The following is a 24,075-nucleotide window of genomic DNA, read 5'->3' on the forward strand; positions in this document are numbered from 1 at the left end:
CACTGGCGTCTTTAGGATTGTAAATGCCAAAGTTGTATACTGCCAACTTACTAACATAGAGGAATGATCCACTATATAGCTATATAGCTCCTTTTGGTGTGTTCACTATTCAGAACGGCTTGGAGATCTGATTGTATTGCCAAAACACTTTCTTGTTTCTTTGTATCCTCTTTGTCTTGATCTCTAATTTTTCGTGCTGCTTCCTTGCGTTTAATATGCACAGTATAGAGAGTATCCTCATAGTTTGTATCTCCTTTTTGCTCTTCATGAACAATACATTTCTTACAACGATCTTTAGCAGGTTTCTGAAATTTCAGTTTGTACTCACGAAAAATTCGTCTGTACTTTTCTAAAGATACTGGCTTTTGTTTTCTTCAATGCACTTTTCTTTATACAAGTTGTGCATAATTGTTACATTTAAGTCACTAGCTAAATATTGGTGTTCTGATTTCTTCCTTCTATAGTGTGATTCCATTCTTGGGAACGATAAAATGTGATCTATTATGAATTTTTCATTTATAGGGTTTACTTTATTTGGTGGATCTTTTTTCCCTCGTAGGTCAGATAGGAGAATTCCACTAGAGTTAACCATTTTAAGAACCCCTCCTATAACTGACTGTGAAATATTTAAAGTACCGAGAAAAAATTCTCTACACACATCAACTCTGTCATTTTCACTGGAAAAAGTGTATTTTTTGGTGTAAGCTCTTCGTGACTCCACTGCTTTTGTCATTTTTCTTGATTTTGGTTGCACAGTAAGGTGTTTTATAAGAAACTGTCGTTATTCTAATAGGAATGACAATTTATGGAAACCATTGTAGATTTTTTCTCACTCAAGCTCAGGTACATTCGACCTACTACAAGATTAAAGTTATAGTACTGAGATTGAGAAGTCTCACTTTATCATGTAATTCCAATTCCAATCAAAATTCCCAAATAATATGCCACTTTCGTTATATTGACGATCTGTAATGGTTGTAATACACTTTGGTAAAAGTGCGAATGTGGCACATTCGCTTGTTTTATATGTGGCACATTATATGTGGCACATATATTCATATTCGAGTGTTTAGCGTTGTGAATAGTGAAGTAGGTGTAGATTCGTTAAACTAAAAATAGTCAACAATGACATAAATATTGGACCTGCACATTCACTGTTTTACTGCAATCTACATCTTGACAAGCCACAGCTGTTTAGTCTATTAGCTCAGATACGTCAATTTTGCACTTTCGCTACTTTACCAATTTGGTCACGAAATGAAAAAAAAGTTTTAAAAAAATCTTCATTAGTAGTAGTTCGCAAGTGAGTATTTTGCCCCAAAACTAAAACATATAAAACCCCAAATAAATGAGATGGCAGGTGTTTAAAAGAAACCAATCTTTATTGAAAAAAAAACAAAAGTAAAATACAAAACGTTAATCTAAAAGAGAAACTGTATTTGGCGAGGTCGTCAGAGAATCCCACTGAATTTGAAAATCTGAAATAGCTGGTATTTATTGGCTTTGAAAGCTGTAAAACAATATCGTCCTTTCGAAAAAAGGCATCTTCCGTTGTCTCACAAAAACGGAATGTTGTAGGCAGTCGCTTAAAAAATACCCCTTCATAACCATCATCATTTACTTGGCAGACTTTGGCGACAAATAATCTGTATGATTTTTCTCCAAAAACCTTCACTACGACAAAGTTATGAGGTAAAATATTTGGTACAACATCAATGTCTTGCTCTTCATCGTTATCGGAAAAATGAATGTCACAAGAATACTTTTTTGATAGGTGAGTGCTACTGATTCATCAGATGATGATTCGTCGAAAACTTTCCTTTTGGCAGCACGAACTTTAGCGCTTTGAGATTTGATCTTTTGATTCTTCAGTAATGCTTTCCTCTCCTTCTCTTTTTCTGCTTCCTTCTTTTCTTCTTGTTCTTCTAAAAGTCGCTCCTTATTAGCTGTCGATGTTAATAGGGTTGACTTCAAACTTTTTCTGGTTCGTTTCCTTTTTATTTTAATTTTTGCAATGGGAATAATGTCTGAAGGTGAAATTACTGACTGTTCTGATTTTAATAAAGGCTGCCCTCTCTTGCTATATCTCCAGTAGCAGTTTTTACAAATGCTGTGGAAAAGAGTCCAGCCACATGGTAAATGGAGAGAACATGTCCTGGATGGGAACTGGTTCAGCTGTCAGCGACGATCATGATAAGCTTTTAATGGTTTAAAAATTGCTCGATTGAGTGGCTGTATCTTATGGCAGCTACGTGGTGGCAGACTTAATAAATGGATGAAATTATCTTTTGCAAATGTTATTGCTTGAAGACTTGGGTGCGATACATGATTATCTAGAATCAGAAGAATGGGGTTCTCTTCTGTTGGACTTGTATGTTTATTAAAATGCTTCAGGTACTTGATAAACGTGGAAGTGTTCATGTTACCACTATCAGTAATAGCCATGTCGCAGGCAGTATGCCCGTCTTTGATTAGAAGAAGATTCATCCGTTTTCGAGCAAATAAGAAAAATGGAGGGACATGGTGACCAGTTGCACTCATACAGCAAACAGCCGTAATTTTTTCTCCTTGCTCGGCAGCTACAGCTTTTGCTACATCTCTCTTTTCAGCTGGGGCAACATCTTTGGGCAGATGGTTTGGGACTGTCTAAATGCCCATTTCATCGACGTTATAGATACGGTTGGAAAGTAACTTATATGTTTATAGTGTTTTCCAAAATTTTAAAATACTGAGCTAGTTGCACTATATTGTGTTGTGTAGTGTCTTACACAATGACTAAATTAAAAAAACGCAATGAATTCAGTGTCATTCCATAAAATCGTTTGTCGAGTTCTTTGCAATGCTAAACTACCATTTCCTTTTTTCAACCTTTGCTCTTCATGAGATCCCACAGCTTTTGCTGTCTGACATATAGAAACGCCATTATTAATAAGTTCACGAGCTTCGCACAAAATAACTTCTGTCAAAGGCTTACGCTCTGATTTTCCTTTGTAGTTTCTGGAAAACAGAAAACAAGTTTTAGATGAATTAAATATATAATTCCGAAATTAGTGTAAACAAAATTAATTTATGATAATGGGGAAAATATGCATTCGTAGTTTTGCCCCATAACTCTCGCGTATTTTTGCCCCATTCGGCAACACTGTCAAAACCATCTGTTGAGATTTTAAGGACCTAACCTCAATCGAAAACTCTTAACATAATAACCCACAATCAAGCCAAGAAAACACCCCAATAAACTAATTCAACGAAAAATGCCAATTTGATTTTATCACAAATTAATTTTGTTATGCCAGTATTACAGTGTAATGTGCAAAAGGGGAACAGATGAGCGCCCAATTTAATTAATATATCTCTTTCTAACTTGCGATTTTAATTATCTGCTGTTTTTTCTACTGGTCAGCGTTGTCATGTTTTATGAGATAAGTACTTTAACAAATCCGGTATTCTATGACTATTTGACTGTATGTGAATTATTCATATAGAAGTTAATACATTATCTATAATTACAACCTGGCAACGTTGTTGTCGTTAAATTATTATTTCTTAGAAATTAATATCTACATTTTTGATACTCAACTATAGTTGTGGCTAAGGTATAGAACTTTAAGTTGGCAATACTGTTTCTAGTGGCAGATACTTTTACAACTCACAGCTTATTTGGATTCGATATTATTATTAATAACATCAGCAGACAAAGAGTCATTGAAATGTACGCTAGAGCTCACCTGAACCATGGCAATAGGGGGTGCAGGAGATACGAGATTTACACCAAACCCAAACAAAACCCAACTAATACTCTTTAGACAACCAAAGCTTAGCAGGTAACACAGCTACCAAAAAATCGAATTCCTCACAATGCGATGATTATCGAATATTAAGCTTGATGTCTCATGTCCTTAAAACTTTTTTTAGAATTATCCATTCACGAATTTACAAGAAGTGTGAGTTCCAGATGAGTGACACTCAATTCAGATTTCGAAACGGATTGGGAACACGAGAGGCTCTTTTTGCTTTAAATGTGTTAACGCAACGATGCAGAGACATGAATATATATGTATATGCATGTTTTATTGACTATCGTAAAGCATTTGACTGCGTTAACCATCATAAGATGATCGAAATTCTGAGAACAACTGAAGATATACAAATCCGACGAGGAGTGAGACAGGGTTGCGTCTTATCACCACTACTGTTTAATTTGTATTCAGAGTCTATATTCAGAGAAGCATTAGACGAGGTCCAAGGCGGAATTAAGATTAACGGAATCAGCATAGACAACATCAGATATGCTGATGATATCTTCTTAATAGCAAGCAACGCACAAGAACTACAAAATATAATAAATGCGGTAGTTCACCACAGCGAAATGTTCGGTTTACATCTAAACGTTTCCAAAACTAAAACTTTAGTATTTTCAAAGACACCAATAAACGTACATGTGTATGCCAAGGGTCAAATAATAGAACAGGTAAATTCCATAAAATATTTGGGAGCAAATATCAATAGTCAGTGTAATCAAAAAAAAAAAAGAAATCCTATCAAGAATCGAACAAGCAAGGAAAGCATTCATGAGCATGAAAACATTTTTTACAAGATCAGACCTTAGTCTTCAGCTTAGAATCCGAATGATAAGATGTTACGTTTTTTCTGTCTTACTGTATGGCTGTGAAAGTTGGACAATGGACTCTGACATAGAAAAAAGAATAGATGCCTTTGAGATGTATATATACAGACGAATGCTGAGAATTCCATGGGTACAAAGAGTTACTAATGTTGAGGTACTTCGTCGCATCTCATCATCATTGGTGCTACAGCCCTATAAAAGAGCCTCGACCTTCCCAAGTCTATTACGCCAGTCAGTTCTATCCATTGCCAACTGTTGCCAGTTTGTTGCGCCTATTTGTCTACCATCCTCATCTACACCATCCCTCCATCTGAGTTTTAGTCTACCCCTTTTTCTACTTCCCACAGGTTGTGACATAAGGATTCTTCTAGGAGGGTTGTTCTGCTGTGATCTTGCCAGATGTCCTGCCCATCTTAGTCTTCCTATTTTTATAAAGGATACTACGTCTTTACCACCAAATACATGTTTATATCTGTGATATATCTCGTAGTTGTACCTCCTTCTCCAAACACCATTTTCACAGATGCCACCAAATATTCTTCTCAGGATCCTTCGTTCAAATATAAGCAGGAGATTTTCATCTGCCTTGGAAATGGTCCATGCCTCCGACCCATATGCCACACCATTTTGTTTTTTGGCTTAGGTTTCTGCTTCCCATATGTCTACTCAGTCCAAAATAGCATTTGTTTGCTAGGATTATTCTTCGCTTGATTTCTTTCGTCATGACGTTCTCCTTGGTGATCAGGGAGCCTAAGTATGTGAATTTGTCCACCACTTCAAAGGTAGAATTATCAACCGTGAATTGATGGCCGATGTTTCTGGCTCTATTGTTGGGTGTTGATGCCATTATCTTAGTTTTATTTTCATTTACTTGCAGGCCCATATTTTTTGAGGCGTGTGACAAGGTGGTATACATTTCTTCTAGCTTGCGTGTTGTGCGGGCAACTAGATCAACATCATCTGCATATGCCAAAATTTGGGATGATTTATTAAAAATGTTTCCTCTGCTGTCTATTTGGGCATCCCTGACCGCCTTTTCCAAAGCCATGTTGAAAAGGAGACACGCCAGCGCATCTCCCTGTCGCAGCCCAACATGCGTTTCAAATGCCTGTGATTGTTCGCCCTGTATTTGGACTTTGCAAACAACTTTACGCATTGTAGCCTTAACCAATCTTATCAGTTTATCGGGGTTGTGGAATTCATCCATGGCTTCATACAATTTATTTCTTAGGACACTATCATAGGCCGATTTAAAATCTACGAAAAGATGGTATGTGTCGATATTAAATTCATTGGTTTTTTCCAGTATTTGCCTTAGCACAAAGATCTGGTCTGTTGTTGATCGACCAGGCCTAAAACCACTTTGATATTCGCCAAGAAGCTCCTCTGAATATTCACTCAGGCGACCATATAAAATACTCGAAAATATTTTGTATGCTGTATTAAGGAGGGTTATTCCCCTATAGTTTCTACATTCTAATTCATCGCCCTTTTTGTGTAGCGGGCAAACGATCCTAATACACCACTCTTCTGGGATTTGTTCCTCATTCCAGGCTCTCAGTATGATTTTATATATATGATTAGTCAGAGTGGCACCTCCACATTTAATAAGTTCCGCGGGTATACCATCACTTCCTGGAGATTTATTATTTTTTAGGTGTTTTATTGCATCCCTTCGTCGCATGTGTAAACAAAAAGCACTACTAAGAATAACCAAAGAGAGGAAAATGCAATACTTGGGTCATGTGTTAAGAGGCGAAAGATACGAATTACTTCAAGTTATACTAGAAGGAAAAGTACAGGGCAAAAGATCAGTAGGAAGACGCCAGAACTCTTGGATCCAAACTCGAAGGTTGGATCGCCAACCTTCGAAAAGAGACGGCGTCACGAGAAGAAGATTCTGCTTATCTACTGTTCGTTTCTTGTCTATTTATTGTCTTTTTATTTTTGAATTCTCTTTTTTTATCCATTAATTCTAGAATTTATATTTTCGTTCAAGGTGTAGTAAGTTATATTCAGAGTTGATGTCCACACTTGAAGTATTTGCAACCGTACAACTGTTTTTAAATCGGTTATTTATTAAGATATAATTTAATTGGTTGTGCACTGGGCTATATAAAAAAATAAACTTGGAAAATTATAACGAATTGGTAGATTAATAGAATAAAACATAGTATTTTAAATTATAAATTTGTTATCTCATTAAGCATAGCCGATATCTGTAAACGCTTTGAATTGCTGTTAATTAACCAGTAGAAGTTAAAACTACTTAAACGCATTATGTTATGGTATTGTTTCAGGCAGATATGAGCTAGAACCTTGGGTAAAATTTTATTCGGATAAGAGACGTCCTCGCAAAATGGGTGATCAAGGAGATAATCTTTATCTTGGTTTGGATCTTAGTACACAACAGGTGAGTACAAACATAATTTTTTTCGGGTTATAATCCACATTGTGTAAAATTCTACTGATTTTTCTGACTGTTACTACCGCGTTAAATTAGAAATTGATCGGTCTAAATTAAGACATATAAACGAAGTAGTTGTTAGAATAGAACAGTTAACTGTTTTATTTCCATATTTATTAATTAGTTAGAAATATACAAAATAAACTCATTGGGGTAAAAAAATAAAAAAATGAGTTAATAAGTACATCATTAAAAATATTGGCAATAGTACTATTTATATTTTTACTTTATCTTTATAAATAAAACGATAATACTTTTTTTGTTAAAATATTTCTATATTTGGTACTGCGTAACACATACACCGTTATTTTGGTCCCGTAGGTTACTAAATCTAAGGGAGATAGGTAAGATACATATATTATTTTCTTATAAGTCCGTCAAATACCATAATTGATATCGCTTGAAATAACAGAGAGCTAATGATGTTAGAACATTTGGAAAAGAGTAAACAAAATTCAAGGTAAACACATCGCTAATGATGAATGTATGATAGAAAATTTTTTATAAACATCTCTGTCGAGCATCTCTACCAATGATAACTTGTTACCTCCATTTCAACTGACGAACTTAAAGCAAATATTAAGATTTTTAAAAATACAGCTCCTGGTATTGACGGCATTAACTATAGTATGCTGTTAAACCTGCCCGTAATTGCCATACATTATCTGTGAACTATATATGGTTCAGCAGCTAAGTATATCTTGGGGAAAATAGACGTATTTCAAAATACAATATTACGTTTTTGCCTAGGTACTATGAAATCAACCAATTCGTTATATGTTGAAGCACTAGAATTTCCACTCAAATATAGAAGAGAATATCTTAGTCAAAAATTTCTGATTAATATTCGTCATAGAAACCTCTCTTTACTGCAGTATTAGCAAACTTAATAATGCAGATTTAACAAATAAATATTGAATCCACAAAAATTCTCCTCCACTTTGTGACGCTTTTAGAAATCTCTCAAATTGCAATAACACCAACTCATACACATATGATAATTCAAACTTTGAAGAATTTTATGCTTTTTTGCAAACTATTACGGTAATTAAACCAAGGTACCATGTAAATACTGCAATCAGCTACAATATTTTAAGGAATTTATTAGAAAACTGGCCAGCATCAACAGTTATTTATACAGACCCATCAAATTCTTCTCTTGGCACTGGATGCGCTTTTTATATTCCTTCAAAAAGTATAGAAAACATGTTTACGCTGGATCATAATTTTTCAATTTTTACTGCTGAAGCTATAGCAATTTATGAAGCATTAAAGTATTTTAAGAATTCCAATGACAACTCCGCAATAATTGCATCTGATTCTTTGTCGGTTCTTATAACTATTGACACTATATCTTTTCCTAATAAAAGCACAAATATTTACATCCTTCTAATCAAAAAAATTATTTTTGAATTACATCAGAAACAAAGAACAGTTAGATTTTTGTGGATTAAAGCTCACATAGGGCTTGAGCATAATGAGTATGTAGATATATTAGCTAAGAAAGCCATTGATTCTGGTGCGAAAACAGATTATAAGCTCTGCATCCCAGATTTATTTGTAACAATCAAGAATATTGTAAACAATCAGTGGAAACAAGAATATCATGAATACAGTCAACACTCTAATCACAATATGCCCTCATACAACCCACAATCCCGAGTGAATTTTGGTTTAAAAATTACTCTGTTCCACGTAGATACATTACATCTATTATCAGAATGAAATCAGGACACGCATGTTATCCTGCTCATCTGGCAAAACTTAAAATTGTAAATTCCAATTTATGCGAAGTTGGTCAAAAAGAAGCAGATTTAAACCACATTTTCTTTGAATGTACAAAATATATACAACAAACTGATGACTTATTAAAAAATTTAATCAAACATAAAATCCTTCCACCCTATAACATTTGTTACCTTTTGTCATTAAATAACAAAAATGTAACGGGTGTGAACTTTAAAGTGGAATAAAACAAAGATTATTTTTTATATGAACAGGAAATTAACTTTATTTGAAAGATCATTTTTTGACATTATATTTTAAATATGATTAAATCTGGCATATGACCACCAAGGTTGGCTCTGACGTAGTCTAATCTGGAGGTCCAATTTTCGACGACTTTTTCCACTATTTGTGGCCGTATATCGGCAATAACGTGGCGAATGTTGTCCTCCAGTTCGTCAATCGTTTCAGGCTTATTGGCATAGACTAGCGACTTCACATAACCCCACAGAAAATAGTCTAACGGTGTTAAATCGCACGACCTTGGAGGCCAATTCACGGGTCCTAAACGCGAGATTATGCGGTTACCAAACTTTTCCCTCATTAAATCCATTGTGGCACGAGCTGTGTGACATGTTGCGCCGTCTTGCTGAAACCACAGCTCCTGCACATTATGGTTGTTCAATTCAGGAATAAACAAGTCAGTAATCAAGGCTCTATAGCGGTCACCATTGACTGTAACGTTCTGGCCAGCATTGTTTTTGAAGAAGTACGGACCAATGATTCCACCAGCCCACAAAGCACACCAAACAGTCAATTTTTCTGGATATAGTGGTTTCTCAACATACACTTGAGGATTATCTTCACTCCAAATACGGCAGTTTTGTTTGTTGACGTAGTCATTTAACCAAAAGTGAGCTTCGTCACTAAACAAAATTCGTAGTGCGCGATACGTATTCCGAACAGAACTATGATTTTCAAAATAAATTTGCACAATTTGAAAGCGTTGTTCAGGCGTCGGCCTATTTATATTGAAATGTCAAACTAAAGTAAATAATAATCACCTGACAGCTGTCAAAATGGCCGCTCTTTAAAAACGTGTTGCCAACTTCTATTTCTATGCCTCTAAAAAAAAACACCCGTTATATAACTACTTAACAGAATTTATTTCGAAAAGTAACCTCAATTTGTAAGTTCAGTCAAAAAAATAGTAACCTTTGTTTTAAACCTACTATCCGTGACCCTGTCTAGTTTGTGTTTTAATTTAATGTCTTGATGGGTCCCTAGACGAGAAGCGACTAACCATGTTTAATTATTTTCTTTTCTTTCCTTTGGGAAGAACTTAAAAAAGTTGTGACTGGCTGAATGGCAAATGCTTATGCCAAAAAAAGTACTATATAAATAAATTTTATAAATTTAGGGGGCATAATATTTAATAATTTATTTACTAAAAACGAATTTTCATTATGTAAAAGTATGTACAAAATTAGGTCAATCATCAAGGTCAAATCCGTCAACATTTTTCTCCGGAATCGAATTTTAATTTTGTATCATTCGATCGCCATTGTGTGCTACAATGAATAAACTATTATTATATTATTATTCAGCAATATGTGATGAAATAATAATCACTTAGTAGTTAGATTGTACTGTTAGTATATTCATTTTGTTTATTTTTAGCCTAATAGCTTATTCGAAAACATGTTAAAATAAAACATGTATTGTAGACATAATGATATTTATTACCTAAGTGTATGTATGAAGCTTAAAACGTTAATCAATACATGTAGTCCAAGCTGTAGAGACAAAAATGAATGATTACGAATTTTTGAAACCAGGTTAGCGGAGTATTATGAAATGCAATGCCTCGAGTAACCTTCAAGTGTTTGCTACTTCAAACTGTGGGTTATAATTTTTTTATGGCACTTTTAAGGTGCAAAAAACGGTGTTTTGACGTGACAACGTCTTAAATTAGGTTGTGGCTCGGAGTCACTCATGAAAAAGTGTAACGCCCGCTCACGTCTGTTACGATGAGCCACCGAACGAGAGAGAGGCCCGCCGGACCGGCGAATGCCTTGCGTCTCTCTCCCACTCAAACATGATCGGTCCGCTGGTGCGATGCTATTTCTCCTATCATCGTCCTATCCTCAACAAAATCACTCAAATAGAAATTAGTTAAGTTTAAGTTTACATGTACAATGTTTTAGTACACAAAATATATTTCTATAGTTAAAATTTGTGCAATTCTTATTTTCATTCAATTCCTTGTTCCTATTGTGCAATTTAATAATATTCATATCAATAAATGTTCTACCGAGAAAAAGACGTTGTCACGTAAAATCTTCGCCCGTAAAACCGACTTTACAGGCAACCGATTTTTTTCTTTTTTTGATTATTTTTATTTTACTGTATCATAGCTGTATAAATGGGTTTGACAGTTGAAATGTGTAGTATGAGATATTACAAAAATACTCTCATCTAGGGATGAATTCTATAGTGGAACATATAGGTATTTAAATTATTTTGCTCATAACTTAAAAACTTGTCTATTTACGGATTTAACTTCAACAGACAACTTTTTCAGAAAAAATTGAAATAAATATTAACTGTAAACTGTAATATATTTGCAGTTAATATTAATTTAATTTTATCTATTTCGTTTTTTTATTCACTAATGTATAATATACACATCCTTTCCGTGTTAAGTCACTATTTAATAATAATTATTAATAATTATTAACTAGATTAAAACATTATCTGCATAATGATATTTACCTATACCACTATAAAATTATACTTAATTCACAATTGTTACAAACAAATAAAATATGACTGTAATTTTTTAATTTCTGACACTATTAACTTTCTATTGCATCTAAAGTGTAGTGCTATTACAGACATATGTTTGTAGTGCTATTATAGACATATGTTGGTAATGTTTTGTTTACTTAAATTATAAAGTAATTTTATAATAAGACATTTATGCGCTCATAAAAATTTAATTGGTACATTAAACCTTACTAAGATGATTATAGCGGTTTAATTATATTTTAATTCTGTAAAATGAAGTTATTTAGCACTAAAATGATATAAATAATAAAACAATATAGGGTGATTTCAACGGTACGCAGGTCACCACTAGTAGTCTGCCAAAAAGTGGTAAAACAGAAATAACATCTTTACCAACGTCTGTTTTGCTTTGCAATTCTTAGAAGGCACAGATTAAAGCAAAAATCTATATTTGGTTTCGAAAATTAGTTTACGGAGAAATAACTTTATTTTTAAAATATAGATTTGTATTATTTCTATTCCTATAGAGAGGTCATTAGTTTCCCTACAAAAGTTATAAAGTTTCCCGTCAATAACTGACATCTGAAAGCGTTAGTCTATGCTTAACTTCGCTCGTGTTATTGTAGCGACAAATTTATCACTAAGAAAAAAGTAAAAACTAAGTGACAGCAATTTTTAAAGGTAGGATTTATTATTATAGTTTATTTTTATGAACGAGAGAGTAATTAGCATAATTTTAACTGGTAGCTCCGACCACTCCATGGGCGTGCTCAAGATTAATTGAAAAATTACTTTGAATAATTGTAAAAAATAAATGAATTATTTCAGTGTTATAAAGTGTTATGTGTATGTAAACAAAAGTAACCTCTTTTATCACACACTATATTAGAACTGACTGGCCTACATTAAAAAGGGTTTTAAAAAATTCACATTTTTTTTAATTTTTAAAAATTACAAAAGAGAAAAAGAGTTTTTAAAACCGTCTAAGGTATGTTAAATATATGAATAAAAATATTAATATAAAACTTACAGCTACTTGTTACAAATCCAAATCAGATTCAGAAGATGAACTTTCAGAACCAAGATTTATAATAACTGGCTCGATCATTTTATCAGTAATATTGTCCAGCTTCCACATTTTTTCCTCTTCTTTAAAAGTGTGATTTACTGCGTTTTCCCAGTTTTCAGGTTTTACATTATTTACGGCCTCCAAAAACAACTGTTTAACATCATGAATTTTAAAAGTGGTATTTTTTCTTGAAACTTCACTCTTTATCTGTGCCCATACCAGTTCAATCGGGTTTAATTCACAATGATATGGTGGGGATCTAAGTACTGTCATTCCACGATTTTTGGCAATTTCATCAATTTCGTATTTTTTAAATTTTTCTTTATGAAGGGCACACAACGAATAAAGTTCCTTTCTTATAGATCCGGGATGGTACGTAATATTTTTTTAACTCAGCCAATTCTGCAAGTCTTTTTTTAACCACTTGGTTGTGGGCAGTCCTTCTATAAGTCTGGAGTGATAACTTGCATTATCCATTACTATTACACAGTTCTTAGGAAGAAGATCTATCATTTGTTCGAACCATTCTTGAAAGACATCAGCGTTCATGTCTTCATGGTAGTCACCGGTACGAGTTGATTCAAAAGTTAATAAACCACCTTCAACAAAACCGTCTGAACTGCCAATGTGTACTATTATCAGCCTGCGTCCCTTTCCTGATGGTGGGTTTAAACCAGTAGATAAGTTATTTACAAAAGCTTGCCTTTGACTTGTAACAGTTTCATCCTGCCAAAATTTATTTGGTGTATGACCCTCGTTGATCCATGTTTCATCAAGATAAAATATTTTTCTTTTTTGGTTTCTCATTTCCTTTATGGTTCTTAGAAAATGTCTTCTCCATAAAACAATATCGCTTCTTTCTAATAAAATAGACTTTCTGGGATTCTTTTTCCAGCGGAAGCCTATTTCTTTTAAAAGTTTCCATAACGTACTTCGACTCATTTCTGGGTAATCCTTATCATCTCGAACTGAGACAAGAACTTTATCCAATGTTGGAAATTCTTGTCTAAAGAAGAATTCATGCACTTTCCGTCGAAGTCCTTCTTTAAAATGATATTCTATTTGAAATTTTGGTTTCCCTGGAGCATTACGTGGCATTTGAAAACTACCACATTTCTCTTCTTTAATAACTCTGTAAATCGTAGATTTCCCAACACCAAGTGTACTGCTAACTAACTCAACGGTCTCATCAACACTTTCATATAAACGTTTGTCTGTAAATGATTTAAAACAATTAAATATTAATGTTTTTTCATTAACTGTTAGAGTTCCAAATTTTCCATAACACTAGTATACACAATAAACTGCACCTTGCAACTGAAGTACCTACTTTTAGTGAACTGTTAAGAATTTTGAATACGCCACTTGGACCTTCCTATATACAAAATGGAAAAACCCACTATCACATTTTCTGTGGAATAAGTTTAGAAGGTAATTATCTAGTCAATTACTGTCGTAGATTCCTGGAATTAAAGAATTAAATGTTTGATTGTTGAAACCCTTACTTCGTGGAATGCACTCATTTCAGATAAAATAAAACGTTTTATTTTATCTAAAGAATTAAACTTTATTTTGCAAATAGGCAAAGAATTAAACTTTATTTTACAAATATATAAAATAAAACGTTTTATTTTATCTAAAGAATTAAACTTTATTTTGCAAATAGGCAAAGAATTAAACTTTATTTTGCAAATAGATAAAATAAAACGTTTTATTTTATCTAAAGAATTAAACTTTATTTTGCAAATAGGTAGGTACTTATTAAACTTTTATTGGTTATATATAACCAATAAAATAAACATCTTACATTTCTTGCAAATTCATTAGTACCTGTTAACCTCCATCACTCCGACACTGGCAACCTTATTTAGGGATTAGTAACTTTCACAACTATTGTATTCTATTCTGCTCCAACCTTTATACCTGGTGGTCATACTCAATTTAAAATTGTTTTCCTATATACTTCTGTAAACTTGTTGACAAATATCTGTTTTTCATTGAGTCACCCGTATCAACAGTTTAGGGATTTGCATACATAATTTATTGTTTTATTACTCTCTCATACATAAAAATACACTATAGCTAATATTATTTATGATTTTTGTTTGTTTGTACCAGATAGTGTAATGGTGAATGAGTGTAATTGGTTGAAGAAATTGATAAAATATTAATTACTGCTTAATTATAATGAAGGGCGTATCATTATCTACCACCTGAGGATTTGTCCGATAGGAGGTAGACAACTGAAAAAGGGAAGTATTTGGAGAATATGAAAAATATGTCACTGGTCTTTTCCAAGATGACAGCCGAATAAACTTGTCACATACTGTCTGTAATAACGAGATATATAAAGGCCCTAGTATATTGGAATTAGGGGTCAAAAGAGCAATAAAACAAGCAAAATAGCAAGGCGTCTGGACCAGACCAAATTCCTGCCAAAATGTTAAAATTTGTGGACGAGGAGAGATTTCCAACTTCGTTAATAAAATGAAGGCAAAATACCAGAGGATTGGCTTAAGTCGCTCTTCATAACTTTACCAAAGAAGGGTAAACCCTCGAAACGCGGCAAATTTAGACTTATTACTATTAGTCTGATAAATCACGCACTTAAAATCCTTTTCCAAATAGTTTAAAACCGCGTATTCCGTATAAAGCCAAATTGGTGGTGAACAATTTAGCTTTAGAAATAGCTTAGGAATTAAAATGCGCGTTCTACAAAAAAGTTGTATATTTTCAAGAACCTCTATAAATTTTTAATGACTACGAAAGGGCATTTGATCGAGTTCAACATGACCTACTTTTTAAATGCATGGAAGAAACAGGATTGAATAACTATGACTTAAGTCTACTAAAATATCTAGATTATAACCTTTTTTAATATAACCAAAACTTTTTAATTTATATTCCGAGGAAACATTTAAAGATACCTTGGATGGCAGATCAAAAGGAATAGAAATTGCTGGAGAAACAATTATCATCATCAGCCGTTTTGAGTCCACTGCTGGACATATGCCTCCCGTAAATAATTCCAATGCATTCTATGTTGAGCACCCTGAATACAGTTTTGCTGAATGCGCTTGATGTCATCTGACCAACTTGTTAGAGGACGTCCTCGATTACGATAAGCATCGTGTCTAGGTTTCCATTCCAGAATTTTCTTCGTCCACCTTCCATCTTTTAATCTGGCAACATGCCCCGCCCAGTTCCATTTCAATGTTGTAATCCTAGTCAGTAACACCAGTTTTTCTCCTAATTATTGTATTTGATACTCTGTCTCTGAGGGATATATTCAGCATTGACCTCTTCATCGCTCTCTGTGCCACTTGTATTTTATTGATTACTTTTCTGGTAAGGGTCAATGTTTCTGCTACATACGTTAGAACTCGGAGTACACATTGATCAAAGACCTTCCTTTTCAAGCACATGGGAATATCTGATCTAAAGACTTCTCTCAGTTTTCCGTAAGCCGCCCATGCCAGTCCTATTCTCCTGTTTAGCTCCGTTGTTTGATTATTTCTTCTTAATTTAATCTCGTGGCCCAGATATTTATAGCTATACACCTGTTCAATTTACGTGCCGTTAGTTGAGATGTTTTTCGCCAGTACTAGGTTGGTCATATGTTGTGTTTTGGAGAAATTAATTTTAAGTCAAGTCAAGTCAAGTTGTTCAGAAATTCTCCATTTATGTTGACTCCAATATTCTCCCAATTATTGTGTCTCATAGCACTCTGCAACAAAGCGGTGAATAGCTTAGGAGAGATGGTATCTCCTTGCCTAATACCCCTCTCGAAGGGAAATGTATTTGTGTTGCCCTAATACATTCTAACTGCAGCTGTTGCAGTATTATATATATTCCGAAGAAGAGTTGTGTACCTATGATCAATACTGCACTCTGTAAGAGCTCTTAATATGGAGCTATGCTGAACTGAGTTAAACACTTTTTCAAAGTCTATAAATATTAATATCAATGGCTTTTTGTAACTTTCTCTATTAAGGATTTTATTACTTGTAGGTGGTCATTCGTCCCAAAACCACTCCTAAATGCAGCTTAGGTTCCAGTCTGTTAGTAATTATTCTCATAAAGAGCTTATATAAATGAGATAACAAGCTGATAGGTCTGTAGTTTCCAATTTCTGTTACATCTCCTTTTTTGTGCAATATTATCTTAATACTCTATCTCTATACTCACATCTCTAGCCTCTCCTACTCAATTCCTATCCTCACCTCCAAGAAGTGTGATCTTGATCACACGGGTGAACTCCGGTAAACCTGAGCAACCCTATTGGAGATTGGGTAACCAACCCCAATGGAAGGTAGGGTCAGGGCGGACGAGGAAGGGAGAAAGCATAGCTTGTTCAGAAGCTATAGCCAGCAGCCCTGGCACTGGACTCGGGTGCAATAGGCCGATAACCTGTTCACCTTAAACTCAGCTATTACGAATGCTACGAACAATGAACTAACCGGACGGACCAACGGACAACGACCAAAGCTACGGAATAAGGACTTAATGATGGATTTGCGACTGGGAACCTGGAATGTCCAAACCATGCTGCAGGCAGGCAAAATGCAAAGTGTTGCACAGGAACTATTGAAGTACGAAGTAGACATAGCAGCTCTCCAAGAAATCAGATTTAAAGGGCATGGTTGCATAAATAAAAAAGAATACAGTATGTACTACTGTGGAGCAGAAAGACAAGGAGACTTTGGAGTGGGTTTTATGGTAAACCATAAATGCCGCAGGTCAGTATTGGGTTTTACTCCAGTTAATGAAAGAATATGCAAAATACGTCTAAGGGGAAAATTTCATAATGTTACAATTATTAATATCCATGCCCCAACCGAAGCAGCAGATGAACTAGTAACCGACCAATTCTATGACCAACTACAAGTAGAATGTGAAAACGCACAGAAGAGAGATGCAGTTATAGTTCTGGGTGATATGAACGCGAAGCTGGGAAAAGAGAAAATATATCCAGAATCCTTTGGTAAGCATAGTTTTCATGATATTACCAGCAACAACGGTATGAGAGTGGCACAGTTGGCAATGGCAAACAAACTAAGAGTTGTTAGTACGTGTTTTCCCCATAAAAATATTCATAAAGGAACCTGGATGATACCTGGTACTAATAAATTTAATCAAATTGATCACATATTAATATCTAAGTGGTGGGCAACCTCCGTAACAGATGTTAGAACATATAGAGGCGCAAATTGCGATTCAGACCATTTCTTGGTTATATCGAAGATAAAACAAAGAATATCAATGGTAAGAAAAGAGAAAGGCGCCAAACAAAGAAAATGGAATACATATATGTTTAAAAATCCTAAAAAGAAGAATGAGTACCAGCAGAAAATAAAAGTAATATTAAATGAAAGAGGAGAACAAAACAACATTGAAGAAGAATGGAATATCATCAAAACGACAATTACAAATATGGCAAAGGAAACATTAGGTGAAACCTCAAGCCAAAGAAACGAGGAATGGTTTGACCAAGATTGCCAACAAGTAATAAATAGCAAAAATATAGCTAGACAGAAATGTCTACAAAGGGATTCCCGATCGAATAGAAAGGCATATGAAGAACTCAGAAAAGATGCAAAGAAAATATGCAGAAGGAAAAAGAGAGAAATGTTGAATAGAAAAATACAACAAATTACAGATTATAATAACAGAAGAGAGGCTAGAAAATTTTACAAGGAAATCAAGCAATGCACCCAAGGATACATAACAAGATCAACAGTTTGCAAGGACAAAAATGGGGCAATTATCAGCGAGAAAGAGGAAATAATGGAAAGGTGGAAGGAGCATTTTCAAGAGCTGTTAAACCCAGAAAAAGAACAAAACGAAGATGAAGAGATAATTCACCACACAGCAGAACAACTAGTTGAGCAACCAACATTGGAAGAAACGATAAACGTCATAAAACATCTAAAAAATAACAAAGCACCTGGCACAGATGGAATAACTGCAGAACTGATAAAGAATGGTGGACATGCGCTATGGAGGCGTATCCACAAACTACTCTGCAAAAATTATAGGGGCATAACAGTTTTAAATGTCATATACAAGATATTATCAGGAATTATATATAGCCGCCTGGAATCGTTTTCGGAGGAGATTATTGGTGAATACCAATGTGGCTTCAGACCAAAGAGGTCAACTATAGACCAAATACATATGTTAAGAGGTATACATGAAAAATGTGTTGAATATAACATACCTATTTACAACTTGTATATCGATTTCAAACAGGCGTTTGATGGAGTAGATCGACAAAAGATGTTAAAGCAACTATTTATGTTAGGGATACCCAATTAGTTGGTTAAACTTATACGAATGACTCTGGAGGGTTCCAAAGCTATGGTGAGAATAGATGGAGATATGACGCAGGCCTTTGATATTGAAAATGGAGTTAGACAAGGGGATGCCTTATCAACAACACTTTTTAATCTAACTTTAGAAGCTGTTGTTAGAAAACTGGATGTAAACGGCTGTATTAATACAAGATCTATGCAAATATGCGCATATGCGGATGATGTTGCCATAATAAGCCGCAACAAAAGGGTATTGAGCGAAAAAGTCATAGAACTGAAACGAGAAGCTGCTACGTTTGGTCTATATATAAATGAAAGCAAAACAAAATATATGGAGTGCACAAAATCGAATGAACATGAGAATCTGAAGGTAGACAACCATACCTACAAATATGCCTCCACTTTTCCCTACCTAGGCTCAATAATAAATGACAACAATAACATCAGTCAAGAAATACAAGCACGGATTCTTAGCGGTAAGTGTTTTTATGCATACAAAGACTTAATGAAAAGTAAGTTACTGAATCGTGAGTCTAAGCTGAGAATCTACAAAACAGTAATTAGACCAGTGGCCACATATGGATGTGAAACGTGGACCCTCTCAACTACAGATGAAAATCAACTGAGAATATTTGAGTGCAAAATACTAAGGAAGATATTTGGACCAACCCAATGCAGCGATAGTTCGTGGAGAATTAAAATGAACCACGAGCTGGATGAACTAATGCAGAGCGCAGATATTGTCAGATTTGTAAAATCACAAAGACTAAACTGGCTTGTTCACCTAGAAAGAATGCCAGATAATCGAGCCGTAAAAGTAGTCCAGAGATGGAAGCCCCAAGGAAACATAACAAGAGGAAGGCCCCGTAAAAGATGGATAGACGACGTAGAGAGGGATCTTAAAACCATGAACATCAGGCAGTGGCGAAGGAAAGTATCCGACAGGGCAGAATGGAAGAACATTGTTAAGCAGGCCAAGACTCACAAAGGGTTGTAGCGCCATTGGAAGAAGAAGAAGAAGATTATCATAATGGCACTATTCCATTTTTCTGGTGTAACTCCTTCAAAGAGGCAGGCATTATAAAGTGTTTTTAAAGCATTTATGACGCATTCGCCTCCTAATTTTAGCATTTCACTTACAATGCCATCTTCTCCAGGTGATTTGCTGTTCTTCATACCTTTCAATGGAGAAACAATTAATACTCTCAGATATGCTGATGATACAGCAATTCTTACAGAATGTGACAGCTGGCAAAATAAATATAGCTCAATGGCTTTGGATAGAAAATGTAGAAGTGTCAGTCATTTTAAATATCTAGGCATCTGGTTAAACACAAATTCTGATGAGAAGATAATAACATGGTTTGAAATATCACGTAAGGAATTTATGACATGGGAACCAGTTCTGTGTAATAGAAATATATCATTAAATCTCCGTAAAATGGTTTTGAATGGTTTGAAATGTCGTGTTACCGTCGAATTCTAACATTATCGCGGCTCTGGCACACTCTCAGAATGATGAACACTGAACGTCAGCTGCTAAATATCATAAAAAGAAGAAAAACGGAGTATTTTGAACACATAATTAGAGAATCCAAATACCATTTACTTCATCTCATCCTACAGGGAAAAATGGGAGATAAAATATGGATAGGGCGTAAAAAGTTATCTTGGAAATGCAGTATTAGACAATGGTGCGATATGATAGCTGAAGAACTATTTCTCGAAGCAACTAATATAGAAATATTCCAAGAACTTATAAACATGAAGATAGCCAACATTGAACGTATAACAGTATGATGTAAGAGCTTAGTTTTCAATATTTCTGACTTATATTGAATACATATCATTCACTCTTTACCTTAATACAAGAATATAAACAAGTTTGATTCTGATTAATCATTGTTTGATTAAACTTTTAACGAATTTATTATTATATATATACAAGGATTTCCACAGTTTTCACTGTATTCCTTCACTCAACCGTTTTCTCCAATTTTTCCTGTTTAGCCAGTCCCCTTCCTGTAGGTTTCTTCTACTCATTGCTTCGTCCACCTCGTCTCTGAAAGATCTTCGGGGTCTGCCTCTCTTTCTTCTTCCTATCGGGCTCCACTCTGTTATTCTATTTATCCACCGATTTTGGTCTGCTCTTCTGACATGTCCGTACCATGTTAATCTCTTCTGTTCGATGTAGTCTATTATGTCGGAGTTCATTCCCATTCTCCTCTTAATCTCCATGTTATTTATTCTGTCTCTTCTTGTTACTCTGCAGCTTCTCCTTAGGAATTCCATCTCTGTTGCTCTTATTTTGTTTTTGGTTTTCTTATTTATTGTCCAATTTTCACACCCATAAGTGAGGATACTTCTTGTCATGGTATTATATATTTTTTTCTTTGTTTTCATGCTGATGTTCTTATCCCATAGTACCGGGTTCAATTTTCGTATGCAGTCTCTTGTTTGTCCTAGTCTATTTTTTATCTCTTCCTCCGTTGTTCCTTTGTTTGATATTATGAAACCTAAATACTTATACTTGTCTGTTCCTTTGATTTGTTTACCTTCGTCTATTTCCAGCTGTTTTATTTCTGTATTCTCCGTTGTTAGGTATTCAGTTTTCTTTAGGTTTATTTCCATCCCATTCTTTGTATATTCCTGCTCCAGTTTTCTCATCATAAAACTGAGGTCATCCTCGTCTTGTGCGATCACTATTTGGTCGTCGGCAAAACTTAGCGTATATAGATATTCGTTCCTTACTGGTATACCCATTCCTTCGCACTTTCTTTTCCATGGTTTCAGGGTTTTTTCCAGGAATATTTTGAACAGGGTGGGGGATGTGGAGCAACCCTGTAGTAGTCCCTTTGTCGTCTTAAATGGCCTGCATATTCTATTGCCCGTTTTGATAGCTACTTCGTTATTCTTGTAGAGTGCTTTTACCGCGTTTATTAATCTTCGTGGAACTTCGATGTCTTCCATTGCTTCCCATAGCTTGGTTCTAGGTATTGAGTCATATGCCTTCTTAAGATCAACAAAAGCCAGATGGACGGATCTATTTTTGGCCATTCTTTTTTCTATTAGTTGTTCGACCGTGTAAATGTGATCTAAGCATGCTTTCCCCGCTGTGAAACCTGCCTGGTCTTCTCCGATTTTATCTTGTATATATATTTCTAATTTTTCCTTTATGGTCTTTCCATACAGTCTGCCTATAGACGATATAATGCTGATGCCCCGATAGTTTTCGCAGTTTTTTCTATTTCCTTTCTTGTATATTGATGTCATATATGCTTGGGTCCATTCTGCCGGTAAGTCTTCTCCATTCAGTGCTCTCTCAAACATTTTATGTATCATACGGAATAACTTTTCCGATCCGTTTTTTATCAATTCATTTGGTATTCCGCCGGGACCTTCTGCTTTTTTGTTCTTTAAAGTTTTGATCGTTCTTTTTACCTCAGCTAGGCTTAATTCGATTTCGTCATGTGTGTAGATTTCTATTCCGTCTATTTCTGATTCTTTGAATTCGGGGCGGTCTTCGGTTAGCAAATTTTTATAGATATATATATATATATATATTAGAGTTTCTTATATTTTACATCTATAATCGTTTAATTAACAGTTCAGTCAGAGACCAAAATACTTTGCTTTTATCAAGTGGTTAAATTTATTTACACTTTTTATTTAGCTTTTCTAGTTACAAGTGCAAACATAATTCTGATTATTAACTGTAGGACTTCACGTAAAAATAAATCTTGTTTAAATTTAATACAATAACAGATAAGATCTTGCAACGGCAATGGCTTAACCAGAACTTATCAGTTCTAAAATTAAACACTTTTTTTTAGATAAGTATTACGCAACTTAACTTATTTTCTACTAATGTTGTTACATTCTTTATAGAAATAAGATAAACAAATAACAAACTGTAAAGAATGTGAAATAGTTGTAGTCTGAGTTGTGGCTATTTAACTCTCCGTAACTAACGTGGTCGAATTCAACATCGTAGTAACGTCAGCGTTGATCTCATTGATCAACATTTTCTGTTAAAATTTAGTACCAACGCAAACTCTTACTACAGTCGGTTCACAATTTGTTGATAGCTCACTACAAGTTTAACCCTAATTAGAAAACTGAAATACAGAGAGGATAGGTAATACGATATAATAGTAAAAACCAACCTAAAACTGACGGTTTAAGACGTTTTCGACTAACCCACCTTATATCTGAAGGAATACAATACCTTATAATCCTATTACGGGGGTATTTTGAATGGTTAGAGATGAACGACCAGTGTCGTAGAGTATATGATTGAAACATTTATTTGAACTAAATAAATATATTTTTTAAATTGTACTTAAGTAAATTGTATTTTTTAATAAAACTTATTTATTTTATTCAAAAATAAAAAGTTTCTTGCCATTTGTAAAAGATACATTTATTTAATTAAGGAAAAAGGCGCCAAATGTCGCCTGGCAAAATTTCCAATGTGTTTTAAATGTATCCATTATTTTCGAATCCGGAGAAAACTAATAAATATTTTTGAAAAATTTAAACGCAGAATGAAAGATTACATTATTACTCAGGGCAGAAAGTCCCTGAAAACTTCTACAATGTTTATTTTAATATGTTATGTAACAGGGGTAAAAATAAAAGAGAAAATATAGTATAATTTTTAATTGAAAATATTGCATGCAAAAGAAACTTTTTATTTATTCTAAAAAATATTTCATTCTGCCTTTAAATTTTTCAAAAATGCTTTTTAGTTTTCTCAGGATTTGAAAAAAAATGGCTACATTTAAAACATATTGAACATTTTGACAGGCAACATTTTGCGCCTTTTCCCTTTAATACCTTACGATTACAACTATTATTACTTACCTTATATAATTACGATTAGAAAACTATTCAAATTCAAAATAAATAGGATCAACTTCGGAATCCGAGTCATCTTGAGGGTTAATAATTAGCGGTTGTGTCTCTACGGTCGCATCAATTATGTTATCAAGATCCCACATTTTTTGTTCTTTTTCTATTACATGCCTTACTGCATCTTTCCAGTTTTGTTCTGTAATATGTTGTAAAGACTCGTATAACA

At 34.2% G+C, this 24,075-nt stretch overlaps 1 protein-coding gene across 5 annotated transcripts in view; it reads left to right on the forward strand.

Moving 5' to 3' along the window:
- LOC140440087 (xylulose kinase-like) overlaps nucleotides 1-24,075 on the forward strand; it is an 85,354-nt gene that overhangs the window by 33,526 nt on the left and 27,753 nt on the right. For 4 of the 5 annotated variants that reach the window (XM_072530356.1, XM_072530357.1, XM_072530359.1 and 1 more), the window contains one exon: nucleotides 6,928-7,040. In XM_072530356.1, coding sequence (XP_072386457.1) covers nucleotides 6,928-7,040 — 113 coding nt within the window. The remainder of the gene's footprint in view (nucleotides 1-6,927; nucleotides 7,041-24,075) is intronic. The other variant, XM_072530358.1, reaches the window with a different exon arrangement.

The sequence above is a fragment of the Diabrotica undecimpunctata genome, chromosome 4 (assembly GCF_040954645.1).
Source record: "Diabrotica undecimpunctata isolate CICGRU chromosome 4, icDiaUnde3, whole genome shotgun sequence".
Classification (NCBI taxonomy): Eukaryota; Metazoa; Arthropoda; class Insecta; order Coleoptera; family Chrysomelidae; genus Diabrotica; species Diabrotica undecimpunctata.